At 43.1% G+C, this 23,447-nt stretch overlaps 1 protein-coding gene across 3 annotated transcripts in view; it reads left to right on the top strand.

The window, feature by feature from the left end:
* WDR59 (WD repeat domain 59) overlaps positions 1-12,392 on the top strand; it is an 89,434-nt gene extending 77,042 nt beyond the window's left edge. For 2 of the 3 annotated variants that reach the window (XM_082606960.1, XM_082606961.1), the window contains exons 24-26: positions 616-742; positions 902-1,044; positions 11,642-12,392. In XM_082606960.1, the coding sequence (XP_082463086.1) occupies positions 616-742; positions 902-1,044; positions 11,642-11,877 (506 nt within the window). In that variant the 3' untranslated portion in view covers positions 11,878-12,392. Of the gene's footprint in view, positions 1-615; positions 743-901; positions 1,045-11,314 lie in introns of all 3 variants that reach the window. The other variant, XM_082606962.1, reaches the window with a different exon arrangement.
* Positions 12,393-23,447: the final 11,055 nt, after the last annotated feature.

Below are 23,447 nucleotides of genomic sequence, written 5' to 3' on the forward strand. Positions count from 1 at the left end.
TAGAGAAATAAAGCTGAGCCTGGTTCCAGCTGGCCGTAAAGGTCTATTTAACGAGGAAGTGTATTTGTGTTTTCTGGATTTTTTAAATTTCTTTTTAAAAATGATCTTAGTTTTGTTGATTACAAAAGTACTATTTGCCCAGTGAAGAAAAACAAAACAAAAAGCATTAGTGGAGAAAATAGTAATCATTGATTCCCCCACCTAGAAATAGCATATGTTAACATTCCAGAACATTTTCTTCCAATCTTCGTGTGTGTGTGGGGGTCATTCTATATTTCTGATTTTTGTGTTCCATTTTTGATTTTGTCATGAGCATTTTCTCATGTCATTTAAAGAGTTTTTATAAGTAATGCCTGCCTAATAGTCTACATCATCTCTACCATAATTTGCTTATTCATTTTGTGGGTACTTAATTATCAAGTTACCTTAATAGTAAACACCTAGACAAAAAGGTAAGGCTAGGAAAGTGTTCTGTTTAGTTCCATTTCTCAGGATCTTCAACTTAGCTTATCTTTCTTCCAGGGAGTAAATTGGACACGTGCATTATGAGAGTTTTCTGGTATTTCCCATGCCTTCTCTGATTTTCATCTTCTCTTCCCATTTGATTTTTTTCAGTGGGAAGAGAGACAGACCACATATGTTCACCCTGGGGAGAGTCCTCACCAGAAGAAATCCGATTTGGGAGTCTGACCTACAGTGATCCTCGTGAGCGAGAGCGTGACCAGCACGATAAAAACAAAAGGTAATGACCTTGGCAGGTGGGAGCTGCAATTTCATGACGCTTAGATTCTCCAAAATCAGGACTCTTAGCGTATTATGTGTCATTTGTTATATTAAGTGCTGTTTGGCCTTGAGCTTGTTTCTCTTAAAGGAACTGACCAGAATTTTGAATTTGATCCAGGCTTCTGGACCCCGCCAATACCCAGCAATTTGATGACTTTAAGAAATGCTACGGAGAAATCCTCTACCGCTGGGGTCTGAGGGAGAAACGAGCTGAAGTGCTGAAGTTTGTTTCCTGTCCTCCTGATCCTCACAAAGGAATCGGTGAATAAGAATTTCTTTCTCTTCCCATCACTCTCTGAAAAGTCCTATAATTTAATGTGCCCATAACATAATACTTGGAATGAAGTTCCAGTTTCTCATCTATAAGCAGAAATTTCTGAAGCATTTTGAGTCTGTTTCAAGCTTCTGAAAACCCTGGCATTTCATGAGGTGATTACATTTTTATTGTAACGGAAGGAGTTTTCTATACAATCCTCAGATATTGATTGGAAGTAGGGACATTTATTCAGTGATTCAACTAATGTTTATCAAATTCCTCTGAGTCACAGTGCTAGCACACTCACGCCTTCCCGTGGTGGAACGCACAGACCGGTGGGAGAGGAAAATATAACTACAAATTGTGATCAGTACTTACGAGCAAACAAAAGGGGTGTTGGGGCAGGGAAGCAAGGGGGGAGACTCTTAGAAGACATGTCGAGCTGTATCGGGAAGGCTCTCTGAGGAGCTGAGGTTTGCAGGATGGGGTGGAGCCACACGTGCAGCAAGAGAGCAGCACGACGGGCATCCCATGCAGAGGGAGCGGGTCCATGGGGGAAATAACTTGCTATTCTAAACAAGTGGAGGAAGACCCGTGTGGCTAGAGCACAATGAGCGAGAAGAGTGCTGTAAAATGAGACTGTAGGATAGTCAGAGTCATGGTAAAGAATTTGGATTGTATTCTAAGTCCAATGGTGAGCTTCGAAGGACCTTAATAGGTACGTTATATGACCTCCCTGGTGGTCCAGTGCTTAGGACTCTGTGCTTTCACTGCCATGGGCCCGGGTCCGATCCCTGGTCAGGGAACTAAGATCCTGCAAGCCGCGTGGTGAGGCCAAAAAAAAAAAAAAGTAAGTGATGTGCTCTGGTTTCCATTGTAAGAGGATCCCTTTGGCTGTTATAGGAAGAAAGGGTTGGAGGAGGATAGAAGCAGAGGTAGGAAGGCCATTTGAAGATTCTTAGATAGTCAGAGAGAGATGGGCAGCCTAGTCTCGGGGTAACAGCAGTGGAGGTGGAGGGAGATGAGTGGAGTAAAAATGTGTTTTAGAGGTAGACTCAACATGACTTACTAACAGGTTGGGTATGGGCTTGAGGAGAAGAGGCAAAGCTTAGCTGATTCCCAAGTTTCCAGCTCAAGCAACTGGGTAGATGGTGGTGCCCTATTCTACGATAGAAAAGACTGGAAGAACATTGAAAACTCAGTTTGGAACAGTTGGAGATGTTGGTGAGGTTCAGACTGTAGAAATCATGCAGGCAGTTGGATGTGAGTCTGGAGCTTAAAGGACAGTTCAGGGCTGAAACTAGGAATGTGGGAATCTTCACCATGTCGGTGGTGTTCAAGCTGTGAGAGTTGAGTGCATTTACCTGGGAGCTGGGGGGTGGGGAGGAAGAGGATGGGAGGAGCAAATAAGAGAGCCCACTTACTCTGGGCCTTGAGAGAAACCAGTACTTGGAGATTGAGTCTTGGAGGAAGAACCAGAAACAGAGACTTAGAATGAGATACCAGTGAGTTTTGAGGAAAAGCAAGAGTGTACTATGAAAGAAGCTAAGAGAAGAGATGTTTTCTAAAGAGTGACATGAAAGACAGATACAAGAGTGGAGTGAACACACACTGATTTCCGTTCTCCCCCACACCCTGCCAAGGTGTCTACATAGAGCTTTTCTGTAAAGACACAACCATGCAAGGAGAAGTAATGTTGGCAGTAAAACTTGGGACCTGGGGGGCAGATAAGGTTAGTGATACCTGATCTCATGGGGGAGAAAGCTGAGCCCTCAACTGGCAGGCAGAAAAACAGCAATGCACATGGCAGAACCCCCAGGTGGCTCAGGAATTAGTGGTACCCCGTACCTCTGCAAGTGGCATGAAGGTGAGGTCAGAAACAGGAGTATTGTGTCATGGCCTTTCTAGGGTCCCCAGATCCCCACTCCTAGTTTGCAGAGTAGTTATCACCCTTCCTCTCCCCCAGCAGAAAACGGAAGTTCATTCTCTAAAGAAGGTGGACACATTTCCCACTAAAGGGGCCGCCACGTAGCTAGCATACGAATGAGGAAAGACCCAGGGATATAGAGGAGATCCTAGAAGCTTCCAGAGAGAGAAAACAGGTCACATACAAAGGACAGGAATATGAACAGCATCACCCTTCTCGGGAGCAGTGAACTAGGTACTGGGACTAGATGACAGCAATGCAGCAGCACCTTCCCTGTTCTCAAGAAAATGATCCTCTTAGAGTCCCTGAGAATTCTAACCTAGAATTCTGTACCCAAGTCATCCATCAAGTGTAAAAGTAGGCCTTCAGCCTATCCAAGGAGGAGAAGTAGAGTCAAGCCAGGAAACCAGGGTGTTGGGATGATGGTGAAGGGAGATGTACGTGACAGACCTGAAGACAGACCAGTCCAGGTTGGAGCTTCAGAGCATTGTCTCCAAGAGGAGAAAAAAAAAATCTGCGTATTTCAGTGTATATACTGTATTTCAGTATTCAGTGTATTGACAGAAGATTCAGATGTTTGGAGATGAATTATCAATAAGTATGTAACTAAGCAAACAGGAAAAACAAGACTAACTCTAGGAGGAACAAAATATGCAAGAAAGAAAGGAAGTCATCATGGTGTGTGGCTTGGCTTGAATAATATTTACCTAGAGAAATAATGTGAAAACAGTACTGATCCAACCAACTGATAATAGAACCACATGGGGAAGATGAGGAACAGGTGGTACATGAGTCTGGTTGGGGAGATTGGGGAATGAAAGAGCTTCCATCCGGGAAGGTCAAGAGACAGTGCTTACATATGACAACTAAAAAACAGCTTTATGAACATGTTGTGTAGAGATAGGGAGGTAGAAACAGAAGAAATAGTTAAGAATTTCCTCTAGAGGGTGATGGGTGTAGGAGTGAAAGGGAATGCTGCTTTTCATAACACGATACATAGAATAATTTGACCCTTTAAGTTGTGCGAGTATAGTTTCAATTAAAAAAAACAAACTAATATATAAATACATACATACTAATACATACATTGAATAACAAGGATTATTTTAATATGGATTACCTTTTTTAAAATTAATTAATTTATTTGTTTTTTTAAATTTTTGGCTGTGTTGGGTCTTTGTTGCTGTGCACGGGCTTTCTTTAGTTTTAGCGAGTGGAGGCTACTCTTTGTTGTGGTGCTCAGGCTTCTCATTGTCGTGTCTTCTCTTGTTGCAGAGCACAGGCTCTAGGTGCGCAGGCTTCAGTAGTTGTGGCACGTGGGTGCAGTAGTTGTGGCTTGTGGGCTCTAGAGCGCAGGCTCAGTAGTTCTGGCGCACAGGCTTATTTGCTCCGTGGCATGTGGGATCTTCCCGGGCCAGGGCTTGAACCCATGTCCCCTGCATTGGCAGGCGGATTCTTAACCACTGCGCCACCAGGGAAGCCCCAAATATGGATTATCTTGGTGCATGTACATAAAGAAATGCAGACAGAAAATGCTATGTGGGTACATATTTTTCAGAGCATCTACATGCATGAAAGTATATCAGGGAGAGATTAATGATGGCCTGGAGCAATTTGTCTTTTAAAATTAGTTTCTAGGAAAATAAATGAATCACAGAGATGTGTAACTGATGTGTCAGTCCATCAATCAGCTAGACGTATTGACATCTCCTATTATAAAGGTCGTGCTGGGTTCTGTGGGGTGGACAAAGAACTGTAAGGTGTGGTTTGGGGAGGGGCTCATTCAAGAAGTCTATCAGCGAGATGAAACAGAAGCTCATGAAGACTTAAATGATGTTCGAGAATGAATAGTATGTCCTAATACCATTACAAACAATGCTACAAAATTTCAGAAAGAAGGGGGGAGCGTGGATTGTGGAAGAGTCACAGACAAAAACATTAAGTATTTCATCCTTAAAGTTTTTCCTTTGGAAGAGTCAGACTACCCAAATACAGGAAATAGCAGGTATTGAATATGACATGGTTGCCAAGTTGGTCTCCTTCCTCCTGGTGGAAAACCAGCAGTTTCCTCTCACACTTATCACATCTGCAAGGGTCACTCCATATCAGCAGCAAGATTTGAGAGATGAAGTTGTTTTTATTTAGGGGATTAGATATTTATAGAAAGGACTCCAGGCTTCATTTATTTTGAGGGGATAATGCTAGACAGAGTATTCTTTTAAAAAAAAAAAAAGAAAGAAAAAGGAAAAAAAACCTCCATATGCAAGGTGATTTTTGTCTTTGTTTTTTCTATTGAGGCATGAGGCGCTAGATCAGAATGGTGGTAGAGAAGGTGCAGCCCTCCCCCAGTTCCTATCTGCCCACCTGAATTTTATTCAGCAATTTTCTGTTTCAGTTTATTAATTTAATGTCTTATTTACTTGGCTGGTTTTACTTACATTTGTGTAATGTGGTGTTAATTAACACACGTAATTCTTCTATGTGATTAACAAACTAGAATTGTATGACACTAAACCTTTGGAGTTAGCTTCCACCTGGAGGCTCCGTAAAGCCTTGGGAATCCTAATTTGATCGTTCCATGTACCAGCAGTATTTTTATTGTCCTTATTAGTTTGTCTATTAGGAACCAAGAATGATCCATTTCGCCTCTACCAGGTTTCACCTGCAAAGCCTGTACCTGTGATTCTGTGCCTCCTTCCCTGAGATCCCCCAAGTTTATCAGTGTTCCAGTGACAGACACTTGACAGCTTTGTGGTTTTCATCAATGTCTTACAGTTTTCCGAGTAAAGGTCTTCTATCTCCTTAGGTAGGTTTATTCCTAGGTATTTTATTCTTTTTGATGTGATGGTAAATGGGATTGTTTCCTTAATTTATCTTCCTGATAGTTCATTGTTAGTGTATAGAAATGCAACAGATTTCTGTATATTAATTTTGTATCCTGCAACTTTACTGAATTCGTTGATGAGCTCTAGTAGTTTTCTGGTGGTGTCTTTAGGATTTTCTGTGTATGGTATCATGTCATCTGCAAACAGTGACATTTTTGCTTCTTCCTTTCCAATTTGGATTTCTTTTATTTATTTATTTTTCTTGTCTGTTTGCTGTGGCTAGGACTTCCAGTATTATGTTGAATAAAAGTGGCAAGAGTGGGCATCCTTGTCTTGTTCCTGATCTTAGAGGAAATGCTTTCAGCTTTTCACTGTTGAGTATGATGTTATTAGCTGTGGGTTTGTCATATAAGACCTTTATTATGTTGAGGTGTGTTCCCTCTATGCCCACTTTATGGAGAGTTTTTATCATAAATCGATGTTTAATTTTGTCAAAAGCTTTTTCTGCATCTATTGAGATGATCATATGGTTTTTATTCTTCAATTTGTTAATGTAGTGTATCACACTGATTGATTTGCTGAAAAATCCTTGCATCTGTGGGATGAATCCACTTGATCAAGGTGTATGATCCTTTTAATGTATTGTTGGATTCAGTTTGTTAAAACTTTGTTCAGAATTTTTGCATCTGTGTTCGTCAGTGATATTGGCCTGTAATTTTCTTTTTTTGTGTATGGTATCTTTGTCTGGTTCTGGTATCAGGGTGATGCTGACCTTGTAAATTATGAGTGTTCCTTCCTCTGTGATTTTTTGGAATAGTTTGAGAAAGATAGGTGTTAACCCTTCTCTAAATGTTTGGTAGAATTCACCCGTAAAGCCTTCTGGTCCTGGACTCTTGTTTGTTGGGAGTTTTTAAATTACTAATTGAATTTCATTACTGGTAATTGGTCTGTTCATATTTTCTTTTTCTTCCTGGTTCAGTCTTGGGAGACTGTACATTTCTAAGTGATTTTGAACACATTCCACATCCCTTTGTACCTCCTAAAGTGGCAAAAGTTAGCATGTTTACCAGCATCACCCAAAGTGGATGCATACTCTTACCAACTGTTAACTAGTGGTCATGCCATTATATGCAACAATGAGCGGCAAGAGAGGATATTAAGATTATGCCCAGTGACTTAGTGTTTTTGAATTTTTTCTCTTTAGGAATTTAAATCCATTTAGAAATTGTCCACACCCCTAAAGATTATTTGTTAGTTAAATGAAATATAAGTTCAAGGTCTTAAAGTTAATAAGGATGTTAGAAATTATGTTTAAGTGACACACTAAAAAGAAACATGATTACTAATGATGTATTGAATTTTTCAACAAGATGACATTTTAATCATTTTACCCAGATAGAAGTGGAGAATAGTTTACATACACAGTTATCTCAAGTGCCAAAGAACAACCCTTTTAAAAAGACATGTTATGGGCTTCCCTGGTGGCGCAGTGGTTGAGAGTCCGCCTGCCGATGCAGGTGACACGGGTTCGTGCCCCAGTCCGGGAAGATCCCACATGCTGCAGAGCGGCTAGGCCCGTGAGCCATGGCCGCTGAGCCTGCGTGTCCCGAGCCTGTGCTCCACAACGGGAGAGGCCACAACAGTGAGAGGCCCGCGTACCACAAAAAAAAAAAAAAAAAAAAGACGTTATTATCATTCAGTTTACGTGAACACACGGTTTTTACATTTTCATAATTTTAAATGTTGAATCTTTTCAAACCAATAAAACCAGTAAAGGAAACTTAAGAAATATAATCAGTTTTTAATGAGAACACAAAGCAAAGTCTTACATAATATATACAGTTATGCTTTACAGAACTAGAACAAAAAATTTTTAAATTTGTATGGAAACACAAAAGACCCCACATAGCCAAAGCAATCCTGAGAAAGAAAAATGGAGCTGGAGGAATCAGGCTCCCTAACTTCAGACTGTACTACAAAGCTACAGTAATCAAAACAGTGTGGTACTGGTGCAAAAACAGAACTATAGATCAATGGAACAGGATAGAAAGTCCAGAGATAAACCCATGCACCTATGGTCAATTAATCTATGAAAGAGGAGGCAAGAATATACAATGGAGAAAAGACAGTCTCTTCAATAACTGGTGCTGGGAAAACTGGACAACTACATGTAAAAGAATGAAATTAGAACTCTCTCTAACATCATACTCAAAAATAAACTCAAAATGGATCAAAGACCTAAATGTAAGGCCAGACACTATAAAACTCTTAGAGGAAAACACAGGCAGAACACTCTTTGACATAAATCGTAGCAATATCTTTTTTATCTGTCTCCTAGAGTAATAAAAATAAAAACAAAAATAAATGGGACCTAATTAAGTTTAAAAGCTTCTGCAGAGCAAAGGAAACCATAAACAAAACAAAAAGACAACCTACAGAATGGGAGAAAATGTTTGCAAATGAAGCGACCAATAAGGAATTAATCTCCAAAATATGCAAACAGCTTATGCAGCTCTGTATCAAAAAAATCCCCAAACAACCCAATCAAAGAATGGGCAGAAGACCTAAAGAGACATTTCTCCAAAGAAAACATACAGATGGCCAAAAAGCACATGAAAAGGCGCTCAACATCACTAATTATCAGAGAAATGCAAATTAAAACTACAGTGAGGTATCACCTCACACCAGTCAGAATGGCCATCATCAAAAAGTCTACAAACAATAAATGCTGGAGGGGGTGTGGAGAAAAGAGAACCCTACTACACTGTTGGTGGGAATGTAAATTGGTGTAACCACTATAGAGGCTCCTTAACAAACTAAAAATCGAACTACTATATGATCCAGCAATCCCACTCCAGGACATATATCAAGAGAAAACCATACTTTGAAAAGACACATTCACCTCTATGTTCATAGAAGCACTATTCACAATAGCCAAGACATGGAAGCAACTTAAATGTCCACTGACAGATGAATGGATAAAGAAAGTGTGAGGGCCTCCCTGGTGGCGCAGTGGTTGAGAGTCCGCCTGCCGATGCAGGGGATACGGGTTCGTGCCCCGGTCTGGGAGGATCCCATATGCCGCGGAGCGGCTGGGCCCGTGAGCCATGGCCGCTGGGCCTGCGCATCCGGAGCCTGTGCTCCGCAACGGGAGAGGCCACAACAGTGAGAGGCCCGCATACCGCAAAAAGAAAAAAAAAAAAAAAAAAAAAAAGAAAGTGTGATACATATATACAATGGAATATTATTCAGCCATAAAATAACAAAATAATGCTATTTGCAGCATCATGGATGAACCTAGAGAGTATCATACTAAGTGAAGTAAGCCAGAAAGAGAAATATCATATGATATCACTCAGATGTGGAATCTAATTTTTTTTTAAATGATACAAACAAACTTATTTACAAAACAGAAACAGACTTACAGATACTGAAAACAAACTTATGGTTACCAAAGGGGAAACGTGACGGGGGAAGGATAAATCAGGAACTTGGGATTAACATACACACATTACTATATATGATAGATAACCAACAAGGACCTACTGTATAGCATAGGGAACTCTACTCAATATTCTGTGATAACCTATATGAGAAAAGAATCTGAAAATGAATGAACATATATATATATGTATAACTGAATCACTTTGCTGTACACTTGAAACTAACACAACATTGTAAATCAACTATACTCCAATAAAATTTCTTTTAAAAAGTTATGCTTAGAGAAAGAAGACAGCTTTTTTCTGGGCGGGGGGGTGCTGCGTTGGGTCTTCCTTGCTGTGTGTGGGCTTTCTCTAGTCGCAGTGAGCGGGGGCTACTCTTCATTGCGGTGCGTGGGCTTCTCACTGTGGTGGCTTCTCTTGTTGCAGAGCACAGGCTCTAGGTGCACAGGCTTCAGTAGTTGCAGCACGTGGGCTCAGTAGTTGCAGCATGCAAGCTTTAGTAGTCGTGGTGCACGGGCTTAGTTGCTCCACGGCATGTGGGATCTTCCCAGACCAGGGCTCGAATCTGTGACCTCTGCATTGGCAGATGGAGTCTTAACCACTGTGCCACCAGGGAAGTCCCAAGACATAGCTATTTTTAACCCAAATTTTCAAACCAGTTTATCTCAGGATTTACCTTAACTAGGAACTACCATAAAATTTTTTCCTTAGTTACCATGTATTTAGAGTCTCTATTTGTCCGTTTTTTTGACTACCTATTGTGGTAAAGCAGAGGGGCTGGCTTTGACAGAGGAAAGAACCCAGGACCCTCCCTCTACAGTAGGGGGTGAAAGAAGAGGGAGGTGTGACGAGTTGGGGGTGTTGAGATGAAGTGGCCCCCATTGGAAGGCTTCTGTTTTCTTAGCGAAGGGAGGGAAGAGGCCATCGGGTGAGAGAGAGAGAGAGGCATGCGGGAGGGGTTTAAGAACATGGCAGAGGTGTGAGGTGGGCACCTGGGAGTCGGGGAGGAAGAGCCTGACCACTGCACACAAGCCAGGAGTCTACCTGGAGGTGCGGTCAGTGAGACGAGCATCCTGACAGTGCGCCTTCCCATGGGAACGCTCCCGGGCTGACGCGGAGGAGGCCAGGGATGGGGCTCATCCAGGTGAAGGTTTTGCCAGGTGGTACCGTGAGGGAGAGAGGGGCCAAGGAGTTCAGGATATTTGCAAAAAAGTGACTATGAAGTGGAACTGTGTAATTCAGGCTGGTCAGAGGGGAAACTACAGCCAGAGAGGGGCTGATCGCATGGAAGTGCAAGTGGACTTTGGATAGAATGAAAGACGGTGGTGGATTAGAGGTGAGAGGACGGTGACCTGGGAGGCCAGGTGTGCAGAGGGTTAGTGGCGTGGATTTTGAAGATGCCAAGGGTTGGGGTGAAGGGAAGATTGAGAACCAAGAGCAGAAGTCTTCAGGGCATTGCGGGAGGGGGGTGTGTCCAGAATGTCGGTAGATGACAGTAGAGGGAAAGGGGAAAGGCTGGTGAAGCCAGGGGACAGCCGCCTCAAGAGGAGAGTACGGACTGGAGGCAGCCATGCGCCACCCTCCCCTCCCACCCCTCCATCCTTAGGATGTAAGACAGAGCCGGCCTTCCCTTCGGAGGAGGCCAAGACGCAGCGGGGTTTGGTTAGGGCCAGATGGTGAGGGGACCGTTCCCAAAAGAGCCTGTAGAGCACGTGGGAAGGTCTGCACTCGATGCAGCGCAGTGGAAGGCGGTCTGGGAGGGGGAAGGATCTCCAGGTAGCAGGGGGTGAGCAAGGGAGCTGGGCGGTTAACATGGGCCGCCTGGCCCCAGGGCCGTGGCTGAAGCGGACAGGGACTTCGGGGCAGGCGGGGACCAGCGGAGCAGGGCGGTCCTAACCGCTCTCCCCCGCGCTGGGGCAGCCCTGTGGTGGCCTGACTCCGTCCATCTTAGGCTGCTGGGTCATTGGCAGGCAGGTAGGGAAGAGATTGTAAGACCAAGCAGCTCTTGCCTGAGCGTCGACTGATCCTTCGGTGCTTTCAGACACATGTTTGTTAACTGCCTTCTCTGCGTCTGTAGCTGTTGGGGTGGAAGAGGAATGAGATGGAGCCTCGACCGCTGCAGACACTGGGGTTTCCACCCAGGGCCTCGGGGAGCCAGGCGCCTGCTGCACCCTCTGCCCGCACCCTTCCACTGTGGTGACGACAGCAGCTCCTCTTTAAAAGACTTAGTGAGGTTGTAGAAGAAGGGGTTCTGCCATTAAAAAAACAAAATTGAACAGCAGGGGCTAATAGGATCCCACAGAATCCCCCAACTGAGTACCTCGTTCTTCCTCACAATGCCTGGCTCCCCTTGCAGAGCTGACCTCACCATGTCTCTTTTCCGGCCATCTCCTCCCTTCTCCAGAGTTCGGCGTGTACTGCAGCCGCTGCCGGAGCGAGGTCAGGGGCACGCAGTGCGCCATCTGCAAAGGCTTCACGTTCCAGTGCGCCATCTGCCACGTGGCCGTGCGAGGGTCGTCCAACTTCTGCCTGACCTGCGGGCATGGGGGACACACCAGCCACATGATGGAGTGGTTTCGGACCCAGGAGGTGTGTCCCACCGGGTGTGGGTGCCACTGCCTGCTTGAAAGCACTTTCTGAACTGACAGCCCGTGGGAGTTGTGGGAAATCCCAGAGAACCCGTCAATGCCGGTTGACAAGCTCTCTGCCGGGAGAGAGGCTCCAGAACCCACCCCTAACTAGACAGGGATGTGTTCTCCTCAAAGACTGACACGGTGCCAGCTGTTCATGAGCCTTTGCTTCTCTTTTGTTGGCTGTTGGTGGCATGGATGTCGGTGGAGGAGGACGCAGGCAAGTGGAAGTTTTCTTGGAGAAAAGCACCTGCCTCCAGAGCCGTGTTTACCTTTAAGACGACAGCATCCTTTCTGATGCCCTCAGAGAGATCAAGGTTGGTTGCAAAGGACAGTCTCCTGAGCCAAAGGACAGTGGACAAATGGGCCTGTGACATAAGTTTATGCATTTATGAGCTGATGGACTCTGGCCTTTTAAAATATACTTAAATTATAAATACGTAATGTTCTTAAGGATCCTTAAGATGTATTTTTTTGTTATTTCTCTTCCAGCTATTCTCCCTTGGCTAATAAAATTCTAGTAACCGTTTGAAAAACAGATGCAGTTGAACGATATTTTAGTGAATCTTTTTTTATTCTACTTCTAAATGAAATTAACTCTTTGGGATAGGACCAAAGTCAGTGCTCATATTTTCAAAGGAAATGCTGATTTGCTTTTCTCATCCAACAGGAGAAAATAGAATTTGACATTTAAGGTTCTTCCCAACCCCAAGAGTTTTTTTAAAATCATTTCTTTTAACAAAGGAAAATGAAATTACCTGGCAGCATTGCTGAGAGAGTCTCCCGTTGCCACTGTGTAGGTTGGCTGGGTTCCCGTAAATGCCTTCACTCTTTCCTTGGGCTCCTTCATAGGCTTTGACCCATGTTTATCTGCATCCACCAGTTCTCCAGAATGATTCTCAATGCTTCCCATCTTGTATGTGCCAGGAAAGAGACATCTTCTTTTCAATATTGCTACTGAAATTTATATTTATTTATTTATTTTTAATTTTAATTTTTTTTGTCTGCATCGGATCTTAGTTGTGGCATGAAGGGATCTTTTGTTGCAGCGTAGGCTTCTCTCTAGTTGTGGCATGTGGGCTTTCTGTCTCTAGTTGTGGTGCGCGGGCTCCAGAGCATGTGGGCTCTGTAGTTGTGGCGTGTGGGCTCTCTAGTTGGGGCGCACAGCCTCAGTAGTTGTGGCGTGCAGACTTAGTTGCCCCGCAGCATGTGGGATCTCAGCTCCCTGACCAGGGATTGAACCCACGTCCCCTGCATTAGAAGGCAGATTCTTTACCATTGGACCACCAGGGAAGTCCCTATATTTATTTCTTAGAATTTTACAATTCCAAATTGATTAGCTTAAGAAATATAACTCCATGTCTCAAAATGTGAAAGTGTTGTACATCACTGTGGGGTTTTTGTTTGTTTGTCTTGTTTTGTTCTTGAATTTTCATTCATTTATTTATTTTTTGGCTGCATTGGGTCTTTGTTGCTGCACAAGGGCTTTCTCTAGTTGTGGCGAACGAGGGCTACTCTTCGTTGTGGTGCACGGGCTTCTCGTTATGGTGGCTTCTCTTGTGGAGCACGGGCTCTAGGTGTGCGGGCTTCAGTAGTTGTGGCACGTGGGCTCAGTAGTTGTGGTTCACGGGCTCTAGAGCACAGGCTCAGTAGTTGTGGTGCACGGGATTAGTTGCTCTGCAGCATGTGGGATCTTCCCGGACCAGGGCTCGAACCTGCGTCCCCTGCATTGACAGGCGGATTCTTAACCGCTGTGCCACTGGGGAAGTCTGCATCGCTGTGTTTTAAACTACAAATCAGGACCCATTAATAGACTGTGAAATCAATGTAGTGGATAAAAACCAGAATTTTAAAAAATGAAACAGAGTAGAAGAGACGTATCAGAACTTACCAGGCATAGGGTAAACATTGTTTTCTGTAACTTGTTTACCAGTGTATATGCACACACCTGCACATGTGTATAACAGATCACGGTGTAAATTCCTTCCATCCTGAGGGTTGTGGTCAAAATGTTTTCAAAGTGTGGTTTTGGATGATGCTTATATGAACATCATCCCTGTGTTACTGGGCACAAAACACCATGACATAAGAAAGGCCTGGATCCTGTGCAGTGAGAGCAGAGGTTTAACCTTGAGCTATGATCCGAGGTAAGATGCCAGCGTCTTTGCAGAGTGGGCTGAATAACTAGGTGTCGTAGGTACATGGGAGGTGGATAAAGGAGGCGGCCAAAGAAATCGGAATTTGTCCACTCTTGTTCACTTGTTTATATCGACACTGCTGTAATGGCACCACGGGATAAGTCGACAAGTTTTTACAGTAAGTCCCCTATGTACGAACAAGTTCCATTCCTAGAGCACGTTCGTAAGTCCAATTTGTAAGTCCGAGAAAGTTAGCCTAGGTACCCAACTAACACAATTGGCTATATAGTACCATACTGTAATAGGTTTATAATACTTTTCACACAAATAATACATAACAAACACAAAAAATAAAGACAACATTTTAAATCTTACAGTGCAGTACCTTGAAAAGTACAGTAGTACAGTACAACAGCTGGCATACAGGGGCTGGCATCGAGGGACCAGGCACGAAGAGTTACTGACTGGAGGAGGGAGAGGAGGCGGGAGATGGTAGAGCTGAAGGATCGTCAGCAACAGGAGACGGAGGGCAGGCTGCAGTTTCACTCACGCCTGATGTTGATGGCAAAGGTTCTGGTTCCTTGCTGGACTGAATTCTATCTACCCTCTTGAAAACACGGGTCGCAGCTCTTTTTTCTCGTCATAGATGACACGGTAGCGCTGGCTTGCATTCTGATCGGCTGCTGCAGCCTTCTTGTCCCGTTCTATGTTCGGGTCCTGTGCCTCAAAAACTAACAGTGCCTCCTCCTCAAATAAAGAAAATCCCCTTGCCATTTCCTCCGTTGTGAATCTCTTCGGTTCTTCAGTTACTTCTTCCTCTTGTCTCTCTCCGTCCTTTCTCTGGGCCTCCAATTCCATCAGGTCTTCGTTAGTAAGCTCCTCGTGTTACCCAGCAACAGTACGGTACAATAAAGTACACATAAACACAATCACTTGTAGAGGATGCACGCACATGACAGTGTACGCCAGACACGCGAACTAACTTACTTGATGGGACAGGCACGTTCTCATCTTTGAAGGTTTGCAACTTGAAGGTTTGTATGTAGGGGACTTACTGTACTGAGGATCTGTCATGTTCCTCAATGAAGTCACACCATTTGCAGAGAACAATCTTTTCCTGTTCCGCCAGTGCTTGAGCTCATGTCAAAATCTAGTTTCTCGCTCCGATTTTAGTCCTTTGACTCTGTTCCCTTATGGCAGTTATTATTATTTTCCAGTAAGACTTGTGATTGAAAAGCAGTCAAAACTTTCAGGAATAGATAACGGATGTGAACTCGGCCATCACTTTGAAAATATACAACTAATCCTGGGAGACTGGTTATTACCTCCCGAACCAAGTAGCAGAAATCCTCAGCTTTACCACCAAGGGGGATGCCTGTTAGTGTTTGGGAAGTCCTGTATGGGAAGGCCCATGGATAAATTCATTTAGTTTGGACTAACAGAAAAAAAGGTAAGAGAAGCACAGACAGGAGTATCCGGCTTTTCCTTCTATCATAAAAATATTCCTCTTACAGTAACATAACTCTCATAACAATCTCTTAGTACTATCTTTATTTGGCTACGTTCAGCCAAGATACAGTATAAAGGATGCGAAGCGATTAGATAGAAATGATGTCCCTTTTCTCATTGAGCTTAGCTTTGCTGTCACGGCTCTGGATTGCCACGCAGGAAAGCAGTCTCTCACTCTCAGTGCTTTCAGAAGATTGAAAGTATCGCCTCCATAACCTGGCCCTCCCTGCTAGATGCCTCTGTGTCCAAACTGGGAGTAACTCTGGTTTAAAGGCCTGGGGCCAGGCCAGACATTACTGTCTTCTGCCACTATCTTGATTTAGAGAGAATCGTTGATGAAGAACACCTCCAAAACCGTCTCTTGTGTTTTTTCTTCTTTTTCTAATGGAGATCGGAAATGGAAGAAAGGGAGAAAAGATCAACACTGGTATCCAAAATAGGTGGATTTTCTTTCCTGTCAAGGAAATGTCCCACTTTTCCCAGCAAAACTTGCTGGCTTTAAGAGGCTTGGGCCAACCTGTTCCTTTTCCTTTTTTTTTTTTCTGTGGTATGCGGGCTTCTCACTGTTGTGGCCTCTCCCATTGTGGAGCACAGGCTCCGGACGCACAGGCTCAGCGGCCATGGCTCACGGGCCCAGCCGCTCCGCGGCATGTGGGATCCTCCCGGACCGGGGCACGAACCTGTGTCCCCTGCATCAGCAGGTGGACTCTCAACCACTGCGCCACCAGGGAAGCCCCCAACCTGTTTCTTAATCAAACTTTTTTCCTTCCGTAAACATTTTGAACACAGACGCAACAGAGGTAAAATAGTTGTGCAGTACAAATAGAAGATATACTCTTTCTTGTTTTACCCATAAAAAGCTTTGATAGAGTTGGAAATCCTGAAATAGAAATGGTCGAAGGAATTCCAGGTGAAATTTTTTCAGAGCACAGAGCTCCCTGACTTTCTACCTTTTGAAACCTGAGAAACTGTTAACACTAGGTGGCAGCAGAGATCTAGACTTGGTGAATCTGATCGATTCCTAAGACTGAAATGAGGTTGCCAATAAAGATTAAACCAGACTAGTCTATACCTGGTTCTCCAGTTGTGAAAGGAAAGATCTGCTCAATTTATCTAGATTCATCGATCCAGTGATTGAACAGATATATGCCGTCAGAAAAGGAAAGCTAGTTGAAGTCCTGCCCATCACCTCCTCTAGTATGAAAATTTCTCACACATCATGGCGTTCCCTCTACCTACCTCATTATGTCCTTTCATTCAAAGATCAACTTTGGGTTGGCAAACATTTAATACGTCTCAATACATTAATACTTAAATAACGAATTTTTTTTAAAGGACAGATTCTACTTTTCCACCCATCCACTTAGCAAGTATCCGTTCAGTTTCAGGCACTGTGCTACCCTTTGTAGAAACATGCTTGTTCATTAGACATGATTCCTTCTGTTTCATGATCTTGCATTTTAGTGTGCACTATGCTTATAACGAAGGTCTTCTAGGTTAGAAATTTTGAGTGGTGGGAATAGGGGCTGTGAATCTCAAGATCTGTGTTCCCACCCCAGCTTTGCTGTGTGACTGTAGTACAGGCACAGAGCTTCTGTAAATCTCTAATTACTCACCTATTAGGAAAAGGGGCAGAACTATTTCAGGTGTTGCAAATTCCAAAGCTTATGGGGATCAGGCACATACCAGAAATACAGGAAGCAAGTGGATGTTATGATTTGTTTTATAAAGACACTTTAAGTGGAATTCTTTAGAAAGACATTTTGCATATGAAGCACATTGGACAGTTTTCTCTTACAGAAAGAATTTGTCTTCTCTTCCATTTTTTTTTCTTGAAACCCTCCGCCTTCTAGATCTTCCATTTGTCTTCCCATGTTGGTAGAGTCACAGTGTAAAGCGTTTTAGTTCAGCCACAGCCGACTCTACCGCAGCTGGGAATAATCAGTGAAAGAGAAGTAGCTCACAGAATCTAGGAGGGCTAGAAATCAGGCTTGGGGGTCATGCAGCCAAGGGGAGTGTTAAAATACAGGATGCCCCAGTCAATTTGAATTCCACCTGGAACATACAGGTTGTTCATCTGAGGTTCAAATTAAGTGGAGATCTTGTATTTTTTGTTGTTGTTTGGCTGCGTTGGGTCTTTGTTGCTGCGCGCAGGCTTTCTCTAGTTGCGACGAGCAGGGGCTACTCTTTTGTGGCGCATGGGCTTCGTTGCTCCATGACATGTGGGATCTTCCCAGACCAGGGCTTGAACCCGTGTCCCCTGCATTGGCAGGTGGATTTTTAACCACTGAGCCACCAGGGAAGTCCCAGATCTTGTATTTTTATTTGCTAAATCTGGCAGTCCTCACCAAGGGTCGTGCTTAAATTATACCCTGAGATGATTCCAGCTGCTGGCTCCAGCAGGGCCCCCACTTTGGGCATGGGATGCCACCCCTCCAGGTCTCTGCCAGCTCTGACTCTGGGGTCTCACCCTGAATCTGTTCCTCATGGCTCCTTCTTTGTATCACCTGTCCAAAATGAGGTCTTGAAAAGAAGTCCAATAGCCAATACACCAAAGGAAAGATGCCCCATCTCACGGGTTATCTGGGAAATGCAAGTTAAGACAACAGATAGCATTGGTGAGGCAGTATGCACAGTGGTAAGAGCCTGGACCCTGTGGCCAGAATGTGCGGATTGCATCTCAGCTTGCCTGTATCCTTGGTACTGTGCCTCACTTTCCTCTTCTGTAAAGTATGAGTAACAGTACTTACCCCAGTGGGGTCATTTTGAACAGTATATTTCTGAATTTCCAAGATTGCTTCAAAGTTCAGTATGCTCTGGTATAGAGTTCTTTCTGCTCCCTTGGCCGGGTCTCCTAGAGAATGAGGGGTCTCCTAACTGCCTAATAATCATCCTCGCCACCACAATTTACTTTGGAAACCCTCAGGACTCAACTCGTCATGTCCTGTAACCTTGCTTATGTCAACAGAGAAAGTTAATAAATGTATGTCCCTCGGCCAGATGATCAAGGTCAACAGTGACAGTGATTAGCCATGTTGACAGTGTGATACAATAATGTGACGAATAGGGCATTTTACCTCTATGGTCATCCTCTCCCAAATCCATAAACCCAGTCTAATCATGAGAAAAACATCAGACAGATCCCAACTGAGGGACATTCTACAAAATACCTGGCCAGGACTCCTCAAAACTGTCAAGGTCATCAAACAAGGAAACTGGAAAACTGTCACAGCCCAGAGGAGCCAAAGGAGACGTGACAACTAAATGTAACGTGGCATTCTGGATGGGACCCTGGAACAGAAAAAGGACATTAGGGAAAAACTAAGGAGATCTGAGTAAAGGATGAACTTTAGTTCATAATAACATACCAGTCAATATTGGTTTATTCATTGTGACAAATGTACCATATTAATGTACGGAGTTAATAAATAGGGAAACTGGGTTTGGGGTGTCTGGTAACTGTCTGTAGTATCTTTGCAATTTTTCTGTAAGTCTAAATCTCTTCTAAAATAAAAAGGTTGTTTAAATGAGTTTCAGTGAGGAATTTTAAATTTCTGTTAGTGACAGTAATAACTTTCTTTCAAAGCTATTCAGAAGAGGTAAGGCAAAGTTTGAAGATGTACTTGTACTCCCTTTCCTATTAGCCTATTCTTAGGACTGCCTGTTTCACATGCACATACAATATTCATTGTCATCATTATCATGATTTCAAATGACATGTGCTGATGTTTCTAAATAACTGAATCAAAATTGTAATCATTCCTTATGTCATCTTGTTAGTTCCCTCAATTCTTAGCTTGACATTTTAAGATCAAAGAGTAATCAGAAGGGAATGCCCTGGCTGTCCAGTGGCTAGGACTCTGTGCTTTCACTGCTGAGGGCGTGAGTTCAATCCCTGGTCGGGGAACTAAGGTCCTGCAAGCCATGTGGTATGGCCAAAAAATAAAATTAAAAATAGACAAATTTTGAAAAAAAGAGTAATCAGAAAGTGACTCCCAAGCACTGCTCAGTATATAATTAATCTTTCCAATTTAGGCTGCAAAGCCGATTGATCACTCTTAGACATAAGGATAAACTTTTTAAAAAAAATAATTTATTTATTTTTGGCTGCGTTGGGTCTTTCGTTGCTGCACGCGGGCTTTCTATAGTTGTGGTGAGCGGGGGCTACTCTTCGTTGTGGTGCGTGGGCTTCTCATTGAGGTGGCTTCTCTTGTTGCAGAGCATGGGCTCTAGGCAAGTGGGCTTCAGTAGTTGTGACATGTGGGCTCAGTAGTTGTGGCTCACGGGCTCTAGAGTGCAGGCTCAGTGGCGCATGGTCTTAGTTGCTCCACGGCATGTGAGATCTTCCCGGACCAGGGCTTGAACCCGTATCCCCTGCATTGGCAGGTGGATTCTTAACCACTGCGCCACCAGGGATGTCCCCAAGGATAAACTTTTGAAATATCAACCATCCCTGTTACTACCTTGATTTATTTAATTGAGTCACCATGTTCAGAAATGACAGTAACCTTGCACTCATGGTGGACTGGCACACACACAAAAACACACACAGGAAATGTCATTTTTCCACCCATCAGACTGGCGAAGATAAAAAAAGTTGAAGAAGCACAAATGTTGGCTAGTGTGTGGGGAAGCATGCAGCATTATATACTGCAGGTGAGAGTGGTAATTGGTACAGCCTTCTTAGAAAACAATGTCAGTAGCTCTCAAACTGTTCACTACCCAACCCTTAGACTCAATTTCCTTTTTAGGAATTTATTCCACAGAGGCAGTTACACAAATGCACGAAAACGCTTGTATGAACATGTTTATTTTCACATTGTTTATTATAGTGGAAAAAAATGAGACAACCTAAATGCTCATCAATCGGGGACTGATTAAATAAATTGTGATGTGTTTATACAATGGAATATTATGCCACCATTGGAAAAACATGGATGCAGGGTGTTTGTGCTGCTATATATATTGTTAAGTGAAAGAACGTACTGACAAACTGTATCGAGTACGGTCCTGTTTCTGTTTTTTTAAGTGATATATACATATACATTTATAAAGGCATAGAAAATTTCTCAAAGGATACACTATTAAAAGGAATGTTCTCCGGAGAATAGGCCTGGAGGGGTTTGGGATGGAAAATAATTTTACTTTTTATTTTTAATTTTTTGTACTCTTTGTTTTTTTAATATGTTACTTTGACTTTTTAATGTAACAAAAAACAAGTAAATACTGTAAGGTTTCCTTGTCAAAAACAAACGAGCAACTTTTTTAAATATAAAAAGAAGTTTTTATTGGCAGCTCAGTGCTTGACTGAGAAGAATTTTGTGTATTCGAGACAGCTGGAAGCAAACCACTCCAGTTCCTCAGTTTTGTTTTAAACAGGATAGCTGTATCTGGGGCAAAATGTTGACATGGGTCAGAAAGGCACACAACCAAAGAACAGGTGCTTATATTGTGAGACTTCTGTTGAGCAGATTTATTACTAGGTAAATTTTATGGGTGTGTTTCACATTTCAGATGTGATACCCGTTTGGTCTGAGGTATTGGCCTGAAGTAATTAACTTGAAGGTTAATATTGATAGCTTAGTTAATAGGTAATGACAACTAAAATCAGATTTTAAAAGTCCTTCCCTAAAGAGTTTTGGCATGATGTATATTACAATCCTTGGAATGATTATGCTGCCAAGAAAAGTTGACTCTTCTTCCAAAATAGTCTCAAAAGACAATTATAAAAAGAGTAAAAGGAAAGAGGGATTCTATCTCAAGCAGGCTAGCTGAAGTCTGTTCCAAGAAATTTGAATTCAGAAAGTTTGGAGTGGGGCTTCCCTGGTGGCGCAGTGGTCAAGAATCTGCCTGCCAACGCAGGGAACATGGGTTTGATCCCTGGTCCGGGAAGATCCCACATGCCGTGGAGCAACTAAGCCCGTGGGCCACAACTATTGAGCCGGCGAGGCACAACGACCGAAGCCCATGCTCCTAGAGCCTGTGCTCCACAACAAGAGAAGTCACCGCAATGAGAAGCCCGCGCACCTAAACAAAGAGTAGCCCCTGCTCGCCACAACTAGAGAAAGCCCGCGTGCAGCAACAAAGATCCAACACAGCCCAAAAATAAATAAATAAATAAAATAAAATAATTTTTTTAATTAAAAAAAAGTTTGGAGCAAGGTGGAGCCAATAATGGTAATATATTAAGTGAAAAAGACATGATAAAGAACTTATATTTATGTTAGTATTCTAATTGTGTAAAACAAACCAAAAAATGCACGTGTGCACATTTAAAATCGTGGAATAATAATCCCATTTCCAACTCCAGTCCTTCTGCCTCTGGGCTTCCCGGTGTAGTGAGGACTTGAGCGCCCCCAGCTGTAGGGAAAGTGCTTGGCAGCAAACTCGGAGCACCCTGCGGGTGGCCCTGGAGGCTCCCTGGGCCCCGTGAGAGGAAGGAGGTCTACACTGGCCTCATAGAGAGGACCTGAGTCCCTGGGGCCCCCGGAAGCCAAGGAGTTGAACAGGTAAGCTGAGTGGGGGCAGTTACCTGAAAAAATGAGATTAGCGGTGGTTACCGAGAGCAACGGGAAATAGAGTTTGGAAAGGCGACCACTAAATCTGCTCACTGTGGGAATCAATCATTAAGGAGGGTTGACCTATGAGTACGTATTTGTGTGCAGGATCCATTGTTTTTAAAGGTCTTTTTTCTAGTTTTATGGAGATATAATAGACATATAGCACTGTATATGTTTAAGGTATACAGCATAAGGATTTGACTTACATAAATCATGAAGTTATTATCACAGTAAGTTTAGTGAACATCCTTCATTTATATACAAAATCAAAGAATTGGAAAAAATATTTTTTCTTCTGATGAGAACTCTTAGGATTTACTCTCTTAACTTTCATATATTAACATAACAGCAGTGTAAATTATATTTATCATTGTATATTACATCCCTGGTACTTATTTATCTTATAACTGGTTTTATTTTATTTTACTTTTTAATAATATTTTTAAAACTATTTATTTATTTAGGCTGTGCCAGGTCTTAGTTGTAGCACATGGAATCTTTAGTTACGGCATATGCACTTCTTAGTTGTGGCATGCACGTGGATCTGGTTCCCTGACCAGGGATCGAGCCTGGGCCCCCTGCATTGGGAGCACGGAGTCTTACCCACTGGATCACCAGGGAAGTCCTTATAACTGGTTTTAAAGTTTTAAAGCAAACCTTTCTCAATACCATCCAGCTGAAGATCATCAGAATCACACTTCTGGGTGAACAAGGTGAGATTTTTTGCCTGTTGCAGAGAGGGAGACCACTCGCCCTGGGCCATCTCGGTGAGAGGCTGCTCTAAGGACCTTCTTACAGGGTTTGCACTTGTGTTAGGTGATTTTGATGTGAGTTCATGGAAGTGGAGGTTTGCTCCGGGTTGGATGTTATGTTTCTGTCGGAAGCAAGGATAATTCTATGATTAGATACATTAATAAAACGTAATGAGAGAGAGGGGAGACCAGAGTGAGGCTACAGCTGTAGTTGGTAAAGAAGCAGCCATCACTCATATTGGCTGGGAGAGGGGGATGGCTGGTATTTTAGGGCTTGGATAGTGTTCAGCTTTTGTTTGTGTTCAGACACAATTCCCAGGTGGTCTGGTTCTCGTCTTGCTCCACATGGTCTCAGAGTGGCCCTGTCCAATGTTGATATGACACTGTCTGTTCACCAGGAGAACAGCAAGACCTCTCTCAGGGACTCAGACCAAACTTTGGCCATAAGGAACAGCTTTCCTCTGGTGCACCCACAATTACAATAAATTTTGTCAGACTAATACCACTTTCAAAGTAACAAACCAAGTTTTATCTACTCAACCAAATCCTTAGCAACTTGGTAGCTTTTCTTATTCTCGAGTCATTTTTTTTTTAACAAATGGTGTATAAAAGGGCCACAGG

Source organism: Mesoplodon mirus (assembly GCF_964341445.2).
Source record: "Mesoplodon mirus genome assembly, chromosome: 19".
Classification (NCBI taxonomy): domain Eukaryota; kingdom Metazoa; phylum Chordata; class Mammalia; order Artiodactyla; family Ziphiidae; genus Mesoplodon; species Mesoplodon mirus.